Genomic DNA, 17,035 nt, shown 5'->3' with positions numbered 1-17,035 from the left:
CAAATCATCCATAAACTTGAAGGTTGCCTCTTCTAACCTTGATTTTCGAACCTTCAAATCCCTCTTAGTAAGGCTCAGATTGGTGTTGCTACAGAGAGGGATTGGAACCCCTTGTGTGAGACCAAATTGTCTAGCAAATTGGGCAGGACAATAGGGCTCAGCTATACATTTATAAGCTCTAGGATTGGTGGTCCCGATGAATATCTCTCGAGGAATTAGAAGAGAAGCCCATATCTCCTTATGAACAGGTAAGGTGCAGAGCCTGTCACTTAGGAAATTATTCAACCAAGTTGGGCCAATATTGGATTCGAATGGACGGAAGTAATGAAGAGGAGGGGTGGCTGGTACTGATGAAAGAAAGAAAAATAAAAGGAAAAAGTAGAGGGATAGAGTGAAGCATTGGCCAATCTTATGCCATAAGTAAAAGAAAACGGCCCAGAAAATTTGAGGCATTTGGATTGCAAGTCGGTGAAGTAGGCGAAAAGCCAAAGCTGAAGGATCCAGAATGGCCCCCCTTGGTTAGCATCTAAGGGTTTTTCACAAAAGAGAGAGCAAGCTCTATATGTATGGCCTAAGATATATGGGGCCAAGGCTACTCGTTTCCGCAAGACGAAGGCTTTGGCAAGAGGAGCAAATTCTGACATTATTCTTTGGGAAGAAGTACAGAAGAGAAATTTGCAAAGCCAGTATAACAAGAAGGAAAAGAATTCCCTATCAGTTACCGGGCCCTCTTTTTTATTCTCAGCTCTAACAAAATCACTATAAGAGGAAGTAAAAGAAGGGAGAAGGAAAGGGACCGTTAAATCAGGGAAATCTGGGGTAATGGGAGTACCAATAGGGGATACTCCTAAAAGATGGCAAATGTCAAGGACAGTGGGAGCCATCATCCCACACCTAAACTGAAAGAAGTTGAAAATAGGGTTCCAAAAACATAAAGTAGCAGGAATTAGAAAAGGGTCTTCTGAGATAGTTACCCTAGATAGTCGAAGAGCATCGAGAAGGCAGAGTTCTTGAAGGTCCAGTGTCCTAGCAGGGACAACCCGGTCGTACCATTCTTGCCACTCTGGTCTCATCGTGGGCCAGCATCGGTAAGGACGATTGACTTTCCAGCCTTTCCAGTCGAAACCACCCTCATACAGAAGACATTGATTCTCCAAACGAGGATACAGGGCGGGAAGCTCAGAAGGGATCTCCTTGAAAATGGGCCCAAGCACGTACTCTCGCTGCACATGGCGACGAGGGATAAAGATACGCCCATCGATGACACTTTTCTCATCACGCTTGTATTTCTCACATTCAGCATCAATAAGCCGTTTCAAAGCCACAGATGAGCTTACGCGCTCTATGGTCGGAACTTTTGATGAGGAAGAAGCCATTGATAGTGAGTTTTTTTCGGAAAATATAGAAGGAAGTAGAGAGAAATGGAAATCTAAAGGGGGTTTGAATGCGTAAGCAAGTCCGGAGCACAGAGTAAAAAGGTTTTAAATAACTTTTGTGTTCGGGAATATATCTCGTAAGTCGTTAAGTACTAAAACGTGCGAATACAAGGAATCTCTTTCAACATCGATAATTTCTGGAGGGAAAAGCACATTGATGCCAGCTTCGAAGCCAAATTTTGGCGCTAAAATTTCAAACAACAACGGCTTCGAAATGCAGAAGCCGACTTCGAAGCATACTACATGCTTAAAAATGCTTGAATGCTCAAAGTATTGGTCTACTTCAAAAAGTCCAAAGACCTGTTTGAAGGTTATCATTCAAAGTGACAACATTCTAAGCAAACCCTAGGACTCTTTAAAGAAGAGGGACACTGTTCGAAACATCTAAAACCAATCATTGGTTTCTATATGTACAAGAAGGAATTGCCATAGGTTGCCCTTCGAAGCCAAAGAAATCAGCTTAAAATTGATTGGCTATATCGACCATGACCATATATTGGTTACAGTTAGTGTTGAAGAGTAAAATTGTTGAAAACGAAGCATTAAGATAATATCTGCCAGAATTGTCAATTTTACTCCATGAATTGGAAAAAGACATGATTGGTTCCTTTTAGTGTTTCATTATTAAAAGAAAATGATTGAATATATAATTCGAAGGATGATGTTGTCCAATTCGAAGCTCTAAATTAGCTTTAAAATATAAAAGGAAGCAGAGTCGAGCAATGACGAGTGCAAAAGAACTTTGCTTGTATTAAAGATAAAGAGATTACATTGAATAACCCCATTTGGGTACAAACTCAAGTTCATAAAAATAAGGAATAGAATAGATAACAAGATCATGAAATTTAGTCCAACAATGGTCAATGAATTTCTGCTCTTTCTTTATTATATCTTCTATTTCTTCAAGAGTTGGCTGCATGAGCTGATGTGCTCTCACTTCATAATAGAGCTCTTCAGCCTTTATTTCAAAAGCCTCTTCCCTCAATCTTTTTTCCAATTCATCTACGATCAAATCATCCCAATATGCAGAATCTTTATTCTTGAAGTCGTCGAATTCTTCAGTGAAGTTTTCTGCTTCATACTGGGCCTGAATTCGCAGAGACGAAAGTTGGTCTAAAGATTGCATAGTGACCATGGAATTCTGATGCCAATAAAGGAGCACTGGAAGTTGGTCCAAAAACAAATAAAGCTCTGCTTGGGCAAGAGGGTTGAGGACATAACCCCTAGTCAGGACATCACAAGCCCATCGAAAGTTTTCAAGAGGAATGTCATCCTCAAGAACATTGAAGAGCAGGTGGGAGAAAGCCGCGAGCAAAAGTTGAGCTTACTTTCGCTCGGTTGGAGAAGGGGGTGACGGAGGTTGGTAAGGTGGAAAAACTTTGTCCATTGGAAGGACAAGCCTTAGTTTCTCCATCCAGGACAAAGTAGGAGGAGGAGACGGAGTGGATGGTTCTGCTTCAAACAGTAAAGAAGAAGATGTAGATGCTTCAGCTTCAAAGGATGGAGAAGAAGGTGTGGATGCTTCCATTATAGGAGATGGCGCGGGAGCGGAAAGAACAAAGGCATTAATATAAGCAAGCCAGTCCGAAGAGCAGATCTTCGCCTTCTTGGCTAAGAATGATGGGGTGTACCCTTGTGCTTCTTCTAAGCGCCGGATAGCAGGCATTATCTTCGTAGGTATAGAAGATGTATACCAAGCCACAAGCAAGTTCTCCTCCAAGCTACGTCGTTGGTCAATGGGCACATAAGGATAGACCACTGAGCTTCGAGCGTAGGAAGGAAATTCCAAAGGGTCAGTGAATTCAACGAAATGGTGATTGATTCGCTCCCTCAAATCACAAGTCTTAGGTGTTGACCAGTTGGTCCAGCCAGAGACCCCAGGAGATGAAGAAGTTGTAGCCTCATCCCATGCAGAACTTTTTCCTAAATCCATGGCTGCAAATTGCTGAATCGAGGGATCGAAAACAGTTTGTTCGAAATGCAAGGAAGAATCAGAGGAAGAATTTCTTGTATCTATGGCTGTAGTTTGTCGAATCGAAGTCTTAAGGGCAATATATTCGTGGTCCAAAGGATGATAATTTGCAAAGGCATCCATAACCTGAATATAGAAAGGTGGATAAAGGTGGCTAATGAATGCGTGGAGGTTCTTTCGAGGGGGATCAGCATTACCCAATGACTCTTCGTATGCTTGATCAGTAGAAAAGAGAGTTGGTTTAGCCATGGTCTGTTCGAATACTAAGGTGTTGGGATATTCAACAGAATCAAAAGGGAATTAATGCAAATAATCATCAAATAGGTGACGGTTATGTTTCCTGGAGATGAATTCCATACACGATCCAAAAGCGCAGGAAAAGCTTCTTGGTCCACTAATATCACCAAGTATTGGGTATATTAGTGCGGGGGGTAATGTTAGCTATATATTTTGTAAAAGCCAGTTACAGTCTGACACGTGGCAGAATAAGGGTATTATTGGAAAATAATTTAAGTCTCCAATCCTGATCGTACACGTGGTGATGATAATTGGTTCTCGCATGGTCTGAGCAACATTGGATCAGTAAAGAAATGCAAGGTGACGTGGCTTCAACGGTTACTCATATTCAAATTCAAATACAGGAGGGAAGCCTAACTGCAAATGGTGGCATAATGGAGCTACTTCTAAGGCAACATGATCAGCGATCATGGAGGGGCAGTTCGACGGTTCGAAGAGCAGTTCGAAGGTCATCTTTGACAAGTATAAATAGCAGAGAGACCCCCAGGAAAAGGGACGGAAATCAGATCATAGATACCAGTCTTTATTTCATATTTTTACTTTCCAGTTTTACATTCCTGTACTTTCAATACCTGCACTTTACATATCTGCACTGCACTTCAATTCATAGGAGTAGTCTCAAGTAGATTCAAGTGGACTGTTGCTGTAAACCTCTTCGAGGCTGAGTTTGGACTATTGTAAGTTTTTCATTTTGATGAAATACTTCCATTGTTCTTCATATTAATTGTTATTTCTCTTAATTTCTCCTAAGTCGAGCCACCAGTAAAAGTCCTCTTCATTGAGGCTGAAAGAATTAAAACACAATCGTCTGGTAATTGGTTGGCAATCACAATTTCTGTAAGGACTGATTGATCCTTGCTGGCACGCTCACATTCACAAAAATACCCTTCGAAAAGCCAAAAAGCCAACAATTTCTAAAACTTTTTTTTTTGTGTGTGATTTCTTCTAAAACAACCCTTCAACACGGAATTGATAAATTATTTCGCAACAACCACGTTCTTCTTCTATTTTTTAAAATTTTATTAACAAATAAATTATATCCTAACAACCACTTTACCCTTGTTCTTCTATATTTTAAATTTTATTAACAAATAAATCATATCCTAACAACCACTTTACCCACGTTCTTCGTTTATTTTTTAAACTTTATTAACAAATAAATTATGTCCTAACAACCACTTTACCCACGCTCTTCTTCTATTTTTTAAATTTTATTAACAAATAAATTGTATCCTAACAACCACTTTACCCGTGTTCTTCTATTTTTCAAATTTTATTAAAAAAATAAATTATATCCTAACAACCACTTTACCCGTGTTCTTCTATTTTTCAAATTTTATTAAAAAATAAATTATACCCTAACAACCACTTTAACCATGTTCTTCTATTTTTTAAATTTTATTAACATGCACATGTTATGAAATTTTAAAAAAATTTATATTCTACACAAAAATACATGTAATAAAAAAATAAAAAAGTATATTAACTTTTTTTAAGATTTGTTGAAAATATTAAAAATTTCACAATTTTAATATAATTACACTGTATTCTCATTTAATAAAATTAAAGAGATAAAACTTAATACAAATAGTATAAAAATATATATTTCAATACAAATAAGATAATATTTTTTTATTTATGCACTTAACGACTTTATAATACACAAGGACAAAATATTATATGAACCAAACCTTTAATGTTGATTTGTTACATTTTTGGATGTAATCTATCTTACCCAAACAAACATACATAAATTTCTTAATAAGACCAACTTTTATATTGTTATTTTTATTTTTATTTATTTATCCACTAGTTTCACATCTCATTTTTTAAAGAGAAATTCTACTATATCAAACAAGCCCTCGACAGATCCCAAGTTATATCCCCAATTATATCAAACACAAAACTTACCAATACTGACAATCCCTCCCCTCGAAGAAGATTCCCATTTGGACCCGGAAAATGTTTGGGACATTTTTTTGAAATTTGGAGATGTTACTGTGCAATTCACACAACAGCACTTTTTGTGTGGCAAAATGGATTCATTTTGAGATTCGTTTTGATAATTTAAATCATTTATATTTTAGAATACATCAAGTAAAAAATATTTTAAAAAAATCAAGTTAATCGGATATCGTTTACCTATTTATCCACTCACATTTGTATTTATTTTAATACTTTAAATCACAATTATTATTTATATGAGTGGATGAATAGATAAACGATATTTGATTAACTTGATTTTTTATAGGTATGTTCTACTTGATGTATTTTAAAATGTGGACGGTTCGAATTATGAAAATAGGTCCCGAAATAGGTTACTTCGCTGTTGCACAGCCCGCATAGCAGTATCTCCAAATCCTCTTTTTGGGGATAACCCCCACACACCCAAAGCGATCTTACCCCTCCATGTATATGTGGGACCCACTCATATATGTGTGAAATTTATATCATGAATAATTTATATTTATGAAAATCTTGAAAAATAAAAATCTCAATAATTGCTCTTCGACACCTCCACACTCCAACCTCCATTTTTGATATCAAAGCGCTCTCTTCCTGTGAAATGCTCTCATAACATGCTCCTAAATTCACCAGAATCAGGAGGAGGAGGAGGAGAATCAAACCCAGACCTCCCAAAACGTCACCGTTTGATTTTAATGTAAAAAAATGATGATCATTATGTTTGGTTTTAATTTTTTAAATTTAATTTTTTAGAAATTGAGTTTTTTATTTTTCATATTTTTTATTTTTAGTAAATATTTTTAAAATTTTAAGCAAATTTTTTATATTTTTTTAAATGCATCTTATTCATAAAAAAATATTTTAAAAAATCAATAAATACACAAAAATATGAAAATTTACTATTTTTTTATATTTTTAGTATTTAGTGAATTTTTTTAAATTTTTTTCATAAAGATTATATTTTTTAAGTGTATTTATGTTAAGTGTACGTAAAAATTACTTAAAATATTAAAAAAAATTTAGAGAAAACAAAAGAAATATGGAAAATAAAAATTTTTAATTTTCTAAAAAGTGAAATCAAATAAGCTAAATATTATTTTTTTCATTTCTATAATTAACAAATTTCTAATAAAAAAAAATAAAGTGTTATATAACTAAACCTTTAACATTGACTTGTTATATTTTTCGATATAATTCACCCAAAGCAAGCATGTATATAGATTTCTTAAGAATAAGTCCAAATTAAAAAAATAATAATAATAAAATTCCCCCCCGGGTCCACGTGTCATTTTTGAAAACTGCCGAAAATAGTACACATTTATTTTAACAGTAAAATCATCAGATACACACTAACCACACCATAAACCTGCAATGGACCCCGCGTTAACCAGTATCCATTCGCCACGTTCGCAAATCTCCCTAATTGCAATAAACACAAAAGTTTCCAATACTAGACAATCCCACCCCTCGAATAAGATTCCCATTTTGACACCTCCACACTCAAACCTCCATTTCTGAGATCCAAAGCTCTTTCTCTCTATAAAATGCTCTCATAGTGTACTCCCAAATTCACCACAACCAGAAGAAGAAGAAGAAGGAGAACCAAACCCAGACCCCCCCAAAACGTCACCGTTTCACCTCCTTCTTCTTCTTCTTCAATGGCGGACCAAACTGAGAAATCACAGAAATCAATCCCACCGTACGTGAAAGCCGTGGCGGGCTCGATCGGAGGGGTCATGGAGGCCTGTTGTTTACAGCCCATCGACGTTATCAAGACCCGCTTGCAGCTCGATCGGTCCGGAGCTTACAAGGGTATAGTCCACTGCGGCACCACCATAGTCCGTACGGAGGGCGTGCGAGCTCTGTGGAAGGGATTGACTCCGTTTGCGACTCACTTGACTCTGAAGTATGCGCTTCGGATGGGTTCGAATGCGGTGCTACAGAGCGCTTTCAAGGACTCGAATTCAGGGAATCTCAGCAACCAAGGGAGGTTTTTTGCTGGGTTCGGTGCTGGGGTTCTTGAAGCTCTCGTCATTGTCACTCCGTTTGAGGTTAGTCATTTGGTTATGAATTTAAAGTTTGATTCCAATAGAATCAAGATTGGAAAATGTTTGAGACCCGCAAAATGTATCCACAATGTATGGTGAGCCCAATTCCTATACCACAAATGATGCGTGAATTTATGAATATAAATGTATGGGTCTTTAGCATTTTTATACTATCATTCGTTGGATGATCTTATATTTCAATTTGGACCATACTAACTCGTTTTTGTGCCTATTTTTTGGGGAATTTACAATTCAGTGATACATTCATAAAATAATTACACATATATGAAAAAGTTTATAATTTTAATTATTAATGTTTATAACTGATTTGTAATTATTTAAAAAAAATTACACTGAATTGTAATATCGCCTTATTTTTTTTAAACCTAATTTCCCTGTGCATAATCAAGTTGGTATGTGCTGCGTATAGATTTATTTTATTTTATTGTGAGAGTATATGTCGGACTTTTTTATTTTATTAGACAGAAATAGTTAAATAAAATTAAAGAAAAAAGTAAAAAAGAAAAAGAAAAGCTGATTATGAAGCTGGTGATGGGTGTTTTTGGCTTTTACTTTCTAATTATCAACTTTTTAGCTTACAATAACATGCACCAAACAGGCCTATGGTCAATTTGTCAGTTAAGTCATTTGGTCATTAGTGCTGACTCATGGGTATTAGTGGTGATAAATGTGAAGTTCAAGTCAACCTGTTGAGATTTTTCTGTTTAATTTGAATGGTTCCTAGAAGCTGATGATAATTGTATTTTGTTTAAATTATTACAAGTGTTTCTGTTGCTATAAGAAATTATTGTTAATTGAAGAAATTAAGATTTAAATAATTTGTTGGATGACTCATATTCTCAATATGACTTTATGGGTCAATTGCTGCTTCTTTTTTTTTTTTATAATAATAGCGTGTCACTACTAGGTGAATCTTAATATCAAATTTGTATCTGAGAGAAAGTATAAAGTTAAAAGTGGGTTGAGCTTATGAAAAGAATAGTTCTTCCACCCCCAAAATTCATCACTCTTCTTCCGCTTGATAGCCTCCTCGAGAAAGTTGAGAGTGGAGAGCTAGAAGAAAATGGAAAAGAAAAAAGAAAAAAGTTGGTTTAATGTCAAAGAATGTTCTATTAAAAATTGAAAATGTAGGCTAACATCTGTCCTCTATACTCAAGTACGAGAGGAATTAATTTGGTGAGGACGTTGAGGTAATGAATGTTTTGTTCGGGATTTTGTGTTTTGATTTCACAGTCTGAGATCTCTCACCGGATGCTTAAACCACAAAGACATTTTAATATTATTGGTAGCTTTGTGTTGTTTGATTTTTGCCTTTGAACCCTACCTTATAGTGAACTCAAATGCATTGAATAACCACTCTATATTATTTTTAAAAAGGCTTAAGGATTAACGAAGGAAAGACATGTAAATGGTGTATCGAACTGGTTTGGCCAAGGAGCTGCCTTACCTTAAGTAGCTATGATATTACTTAAGTTCCTAGATACCGTTCATACAGATTACTTAAACATCTCTCCCTACTTTTTTAAGTAGCATGGATATTTGTGGGCAAATATTTGAGTGGGCTTTATGTTTCTGGCTTTCTATGGTAGTATTGATATTTCTTATTTTTCACCCCTCTTAACGAGGGATTGTATTTAAACCAAAAGGTAGGAGTCTAATTTCTACTGATGTTGGTATTGGAATTATGTTATCAAGTAGTCATCTTATTATCGAAGTGGGCACTCTTATACTATTCTCTTCCTGTCTTATTATTAATTGTTTTGTGATTGAAATGAAATGTTCCATTACAGAGTTATTTGGACTTTCTTTCCTTTTGGGTCTTTCACAATTGAAGAAACTATAGTATATAATTTGCCCACTCCCTCCCAAAAATAAAAGATAAAAAAGAATTAAACTAAATAAAGAAAAATAAAATAGAGAGAGAAAAGCATTTATGTACAAATGTAAGGTCCAGGAGTCCCACATCGGGAATGGAGAGGGAGTTCCTGGGCTATAAAAGTAAAAAGCTAGACCCTTATATATCATCGAGGCCTTTTCTTGGGTGGTGAAATCCCTAAAAGAACTTCCTAGTTAAGCGTGCTTAGGTTAGAGTAGTTCTGGGATGGTTGACCCACTGAGAAGAATAAATCTGTGCGGGCGTGCCCCAAAGCGGATAGTATCGATGACGTGTGAAGGGTTGGGGCGTTACAACAAACTTGCTACTTATATGGTAATCCCTTTGTGTCCTCCATTGGGCTACGATTTGGTTACTTATTCTTCTCCATATATTAGGCACTGCCATGACTGAACCCCAATACAACTTCAATCGTTTATGTGATTTTATGAGAGGAGGTATTTGGGCTTTGGTTTATGCATTCACATTATGATAAGAATTGTGAACTTCTTTGACCAATATTAGTTCATTTGTGTTTTTTTCCCCCCCTCTTCATATTAGAAGCATGATCTTTTTCTTTTGTTAATACTTGTTAGTCAATTTCTTTGTGTGTATTACTTTGTAGCATTTGTCTTGGATATGTCATATTCTAATTTATTTTTCTCTTGCTTTGAACTATTTCAATTTCATGATTGGATAGTATTTTTGCAATGCAAAATTTCAAGATTTAGAAGGAAACCTTCTTTTTGGTCTTGCATGAAGCGTTTCATGTTTGGAGAAACATGTAAATCGTCTTGTGTTGGATTTTCGGCTATGCTACTCAGTATTGCACTTTTCCCAAAGTCCTAGGAGTGGTTTCCATAACAAGAGATGTTGTAAGAACCAAAATAAGCTGCTTCTGTGTACTATTTGGGCCTTGTATGGTGAAGAATAACAAGAGTAAAACATGGTGAGAGATATGCTTAAGAATTTGTCACAAGAAAGTTGTGGAGCATAATTTTGAATGGATCTCTAACCACGTCGGTTTGAAGGAGTAATTTTCTTTGTAAATTTGTTTGTTCTTTGCTGCAAGGTATACTGTTTAAATAGGCAAAATCCAATCTACCTGTTTGGGTTCATGGTAATTTCAAATTGGTAACTGATTCTGGGTCTATGGCATGGCCCACGGAGACTTTGCCAGCAAGTAGCTTCTTGTGTTGAAATGACTTTTTTTCCGAATAACCGTCAAAGCTAACAAAATTTTTTGCTAAAATTTTTGGGTTACAAAAATTCTTTCTTCATATAGTATACCAAATTTTCAAACTTCATACCTACAGAAATTGGAAGTATTTTTGTCTGCTTAACAAAATGCATGGAAATTTGAAAGAATTCGTTGTTTTTTTTGGTTATTTTTTCATGTTTGTCTCAATCTCAATTCAACTTGCTGCCTAATGAAAAACGACGTTGGTTGCATTATTACATGAGACCATCATGTTCAATGTAGTTTATCTGGTTGTTGCAAATATATCTGCTCATTTCCGTGAAAAAAAATCCTGCTACGTGTTTCAAGTGGTTTTTCCCGTATGCTCTTATTTTGTGCCAGTTAAATAATTAAACCACAGTTTTGTTTGGGTGCATAAAATCTTCATTAAGATCAATTTGCATGGATTAGTTGCTTTAAAAACCTCTTAGGGTTTTTGTTCTGAACTAGAGCTATTGGTTTGGTACCTTGTTCACTTGTTAAAGACAATATAATGGAATAATTTGACACTACAAGTAAACTATGCTTCAACTAGTTTGTGTCTGGGATAGTATTGTTCCTAATTTGTCGCCATTGTATTGATTTGTATAATAAACTGTAACGATATCTTGCAGCACTCAAATGACTCAAGTGTTTTGATTAGAGCTCTCTGGAGCTTTTTCTTCTTTGACATTCACAACCCTACCACATGTAACCCTTGTCAGTTGTGAGACTTTATAAAATTGTGATAGCTTAAGATTTGGCCAATTTTGATTTGTCCAGGTGGTGAAAATAAGACTGCAACAGCAGAGAGGATTGAGTCACGAGCTATTAAAGTACAAAGGCCCTGTACACTGTGCTCGTTTGATCATCCGTGAAGAAGGCATCCTTGGGCTCTGGGCTGGAGCTGCCCCAACTGTCATGCGCAACGGAACAAACCAAGCCGCAATGTTTTCAGCCAAGAATGCTTTTGACCGGCTCTTGTGGAAGAAACACGAAGGTGATGGGAAAGTCCTCCAACCGTGGCAGTCTATGATATCGGGATTTCTTGCAGGAACAGCCGGTCCCATCTGCACCGGCCCTTTTGATGTTGTGAAAACTAGGTTGATGGCCCAGAGCCGATCTGGAGGCGAGTTGAAGTATAAAGGGATGGTCCACGCTATCCCGACAATATATAGAGAAGAAGGGTTGCGTGCGTTGTGGAAGGGACTGCTGCCTCGGCTTATGAGGATCCCGCCTGGACAGGCCATCATGTGGGCCGTGGCTGACCAAGTAACTGGCTTGTATGAGAGGAAATACATACATAATGCACCCTTATAAGTACCATTCACAATGTTTTGCTTATGTTAGATCCTAGTTTCATTGAACGTGAAGTCACATATGATTCTATTTGAATGGGAAATATTTTGAGCCAAAATTCCCAGTACAATACATTCTTGTGCCGACCAGTCTGGTTTTACTGGCGAAAAATCATGTGTCACCCGCCAGCAATGCCATTTTTGTTGATTTTGTAGTGATCGTGCTTTTTTTTTAATTAGGTTTTTCAGTACCCTAACATGTTGTTAGGGACTAAATCACTTTCATTTCTTTGGGCTGCGATGCCATTTTTGTTGATTTTGTGCTATGATAAAAGTTCTAGGTTTTTCAGAATCTTAAACCTGTTGTTAAGGACTAAATCATTTGTATTCCTTCCGTACCACACTTGTTCAGTGATTGATTTCGTAACTGCAAGTAACTCTGTTATGGTCAACATTTCAAGTTGGATTGGATAAAACAAACCTGCGACAAATCACAGGTGGCATTACAAGTTTTAAAATGGATCTGACCTACAGCATATGTGTTGCCCTTTACATGGTTTCGCTTCACTACTCTATGTATATCTACTTTCTCACTTGGAAAGCATGCTAACTTAAGTTTCCGGCATCATACACCACTAATTTTGTTTATCCCCTTAACTAGTGGTTTATTTCGGGATTTAGCAATTAACATTATGTTTGAATCTTGAATTTCTCAAAAGAAAGAAAAATAAGAAAGTGAAAGAGAAAGAGAGAGAAATGAAATTACCGAATTCTTTTTCCCTTCTTGTTTCATTTCTATTTTTCTATTTTTTTGGATAAACTCAAAATTCAAACATAAGGTAAAACTAAACAATATAAATGGAAAACTTTTTCTGGTGGTTCTATCTACATGATAAACTACTACTAACTAGTAAGAAGTTGAGAATAAGTGAAGAAGGGTGTTGTTGCCTGAGTTCAGATACTCTGCCGTGGTAGCCTGGGGTGGTTCCTGTAGTGTTATTTAAAACGACGTCGTTTTGTTAAAGTGTTTTTTTTTTTTTTTTGGTGCTCTCTCTCTCATCCATTGGAACCTAAACCCAACAGAAGTATCAGGATCCTTTGAAGTATTGCCCTTGAAGTGATCTCTGAAGTGTGTTGATCCAATGGGTGAAAATGTAACTAACCAAAACGACGTCGTTTTGGTTAGTAATTTCAAAAAAAAATAAAATAAAATAAAAAATTGCTTTCATTCAAAATTCCCTCAGATCTGTGATACGTGAAGCATTACAGAAGAGAGAGAGAGAGAGAGAGAGAGAGAGAGAGAACGAAAAGGGCTGAAAGGAGGAGCTTCCGATCCACCCTCGACTCGCCACTGCCATGCTGCTACCCCGCCATACTCCAACAGATTGAAGGAAAAGAGCACAGGTTCATTCATCCTCTAAACTTAAAATATTAGGGCTTTGAATCCAAAAATTAGGGAAAATCTGAACTTGGTACACTATGTCATTCTAAATGTGATCATGATGTTTATACAAGAATCTTTGTGTATGTAGTGTTTTGTTAATCCAAAGTTGAATCTATGGTGACCCATTTGGTTAATTGCGCTCTTGTTGATGTTATATTGTCAATTAGAAAAGTGCGGCCTTTGACCTCTTTCAACGATCATTCTCTCTCTACACTAACCCTCCATGCGTTTGAAATCAATGGCGTTTCAAATCTAATGAATATTTACGAATCTTAGTTCTTCATGTTCTTCCATTGTCATACAATTTTTTATTTTATTTTATTTTATTTTAATTTCTGTTCTCTGTTTGCTTTTAGTTTAATTTTACTTGGCTTTTGGAATTTTGTTTTTTGAGATATGGTTAAAAAAAAATTGAATTTCATATAGGATCTCACATTGAGGGAAGGGAAATGTTTTGGTAGGTCAAAATTTTCAATTGTAGTACAAAAATCCTAATGGAAAATACTAGAATAGAACAATTTGATGAGAAATTTAACAAACTTATGTGTGAATTAGAAATTGAAAGCCTTATTTTTGGTGTTTTTGGTGAATTGGGTATATTTTATTCCTTTCATTCACTAGTTTAACAAATCAACTCTCCTACATTTTTAGAAAAGTGTAATCCTGAATCCACTAGTTTGAAAACCATCCATCCAAACGGTGCCTTAATTCCTTTCATCCAATGGCCCTTGTTATTTCTAACTGTATATTTTTATGACTCAGAGAAGGATAAGAATAAATTGACAATACTCGAAAATGCAACACTAGCAATTAAAGGGTTCATGCATACTTATTCTGATAATGTCTTTCATAAATCAAAACAACATATTACCATATCTAAACATTTCATACCAATAAGAAATATATATCAAAATCCACTGATCAAAGTTGGTTGTAGACTTTGATTTCCCCCCCCCCCCAAAACTGATTACTTAATGCTCGATATTAGTTTTGCAGGTTATGGGCAAAACTATTTTATAGATGAGACTTCAACTTATGGACAAATCATTGGATCACAATGCCACACAAAGCATGACTAAATATTTATAAATTCCCTACTCCCATTACCTATTTCATGTACTTATTTACCTTTATAGATGGCAGGATTCACTCCCATTACCCATTTCATGTGATTTAGAATTTGAGTCCTACTCATTTTTGTTCCATTGTTGTTATGTCAGGTAAAAAAATGTCAACATCAAATGCATCTATGGTCAAAGCGACGACAATTGTAATATCAACCTTTGGTCAACGAAGTGATAGTATCCAATGATGAGCTGAAAGAGATGGTTACAAAGTTTACGAAAGAAAGTAAACAAATGGTTGTAGAGATTAGACAACTTCGGAAAAAGTTGCACTACGCCATTGTAATAATATTATTTGGATTTGGACTTCTTCTGTTGTTTAAAAATTAAGTGTAATTTAAATTCAGATTTGGACTTCGCCTTTTGTGAACTAAATATTATGTGTAAATTAAGTTGGTTGTTGACTTTGTTTGTTTGTTTGGATATATTAGGAAGGATTGTTGGTATGGTATGTTACTGTTTTTTGTGCTTTTAGTTTATGTTGTTAAATCCAACGAAGACGCAAATGGTCTATGTGCACTAGTTAACTTGTAAGTAGTGTCAAAAGTCACAACATCACCAAATTGCCCATAATCCATGATCATCTGAGCATCGGCCCAAAATATGTTTGTAATCTGCTCCTCACTATCTAATTGGATCGAGTAAAAAAAAGATGGATTCTCCAATGTCTTCTCACGAAAATATTGCAAAATGCTACATGCCTCCCCACATGCTAAACTCTTTTGCCTCTTCGTTCTCAAAAAAATTTTTTGGTCCACTTTTGTGAACCCAAGCGACTCCCTTCCACCAGCTTCATTACCCATGAGCTCAAATGCAACATTAAGCCGGATTCCATATTTTTTGGCTAAATCTATTTCGGTTGCCTGTGATGCAGATATCTTCCTTTGGGATGGTAACATAAGCGTACATTCTGTTGGTACAAAAATATGATTATATTGTTCAACAAACTCACCAACAAAAAATTTATGAATATTCCTATCCCACTTAATGATAAGTCGGGCTTGACAACCAGTCCTCACTTCCTGCCTAGGATTTTTTGTTAATGGATCTCGTTTGTCTACACCCCGAAACCCCTCATTATTACAAACAAATAGCCTTGAAGTGATTTGCCCCTCCTTGTTCTTGTTTACATAACCCCTTCTAATACTAAACTCTATCCTTCCTCCATAAGCATTATAGAAATTATATGCTTCTTGTTCTGTATCAAATGTCATGTGAACTCTAGGCTTCTAATCACAATCACCCCCTGTCATTCTCAACATTGTTAGGTTCCATATCAATGTGCCAAGTCACTTTAAAAAAAAAAAAGTGCTCAATATTAGCATAAAAACTATAAATTATGTTTGCAAAATAATACAAACTAAATAAAAACACTACAAGAATTGAATCATATTAGATTATATAAACAAAGGGGCACAAATCCCTTCAATGGTAAATTATGTTTTAAATGATCCATATTTAACACAAATTCCTTAATTTTCTTATAATTAACATGTGAACATACAAAATCAAAATTAAAATTAAACAACAAAAACAAACAAAATAAAGGGATGAATGAAATGTAAGATACTTCTATTTATATACATTATCTTTGACTGCACCAAATGTTTAAAAAACAAACATCACTTATCAGTTAAAGTGATAACCATAACAATAAACCATGATGATAATTTTTAATCTAGGTCAGTTAAAGCTGATTTTTTGTTTTCATTTATTTTTAACCATCCCTATTAAAGAAAATGCCTACAAGTTTTCACACCTCCACAGCAAGCAAAAAGAAAGGGGTAAGAAAATCAACCAAATGGCTATAACCTACAATTGCACAATATTGATCAAGATAATATCTAAATTACTACTATGAAATAAAAAAATAAATAAGGTTTGCCCAAAAGCACATTCTATAAATGATGTGCAAAAAGCATAGAAGGGTTATAAACTTATAGTTAAACAATACATATACTGAATTCATGACAACCATGATTAACTCAAAAAATGATCTTCATTTTCTTGACAAAGTAATCGTCAAGCTCATCTTTCTCAATCTGAGTAAGGGCAAGTCCTCTTGCTAAGCCAGAACAATGCAAAAAAAACAAAAAAAAAATTGAATTTCAAATTTAATAACAGAATGAGGTACCAAAAACAATCAACTCTACAAGTTTGGAGCTAATCAATAAATCTTTATATTGTAAAATTAACAAGATTTTCATACGAAATTTGGAAATTAAGTAGCTCGATCCATCATCTGAGAAACTACAACAGAAATCATAATAAATTCAATCTTCTATCAAGTAACACAATGGCAACCACACAAAAACCTCAAAAGTACATAAAAATTTGA

General features: G+C 35.3%; 2 protein-coding genes across 2 annotated transcripts; one reads left to right on the top strand and one right to left on the bottom strand.

Moving 5' to 3' along the window:
- The first annotated feature begins 7,176 nt into the window (after positions 1–7,176).
- Positions 7,177–12,408, top strand: MSFC1 (Mitochondrial substrate carrier family protein). Its single transcript, XM_028265446.2, has 2 exons — positions 7,177–7,721; positions 11,615–12,408. Exons 1-2 carry the CDS (start codon positions 7,329–7,331, stop codon positions 12,149–12,151), a joined length of 930 nt encoding a protein of 309 aa, XP_028121247.2. The 5' UTR covers positions 7,177–7,328; the 3' UTR covers positions 12,152–12,408.
- A 2,765-nt stretch (positions 12,409–15,173) lies between these two features.
- Positions 15,174–15,911, bottom strand: LOC114317731 (protein FAR1-RELATED SEQUENCE 5-like). The gene has a single exon (XM_082889955.1). It carries the CDS (start codon positions 15,909–15,911, stop codon positions 15,174–15,176), a length of 738 nt encoding a protein of 245 aa, XP_082746081.1.
- Positions 15,912–17,035: the final 1,124 nt, after the last annotated feature.

The sequence above is a fragment of the Camellia sinensis genome, chromosome 10 (genome assembly GCF_055761805.1).
Source record: "Camellia sinensis isolate YWXY chromosome 10, ASM5576180v1, whole genome shotgun sequence".
Classification (NCBI taxonomy): domain Eukaryota; kingdom Viridiplantae; phylum Streptophyta; class Magnoliopsida; order Ericales; family Theaceae; genus Camellia; species Camellia sinensis.
Note: the sequence above shows the minus strand (reverse complement) of the source record. Positions and strands in the feature narration are given on the sequence as shown.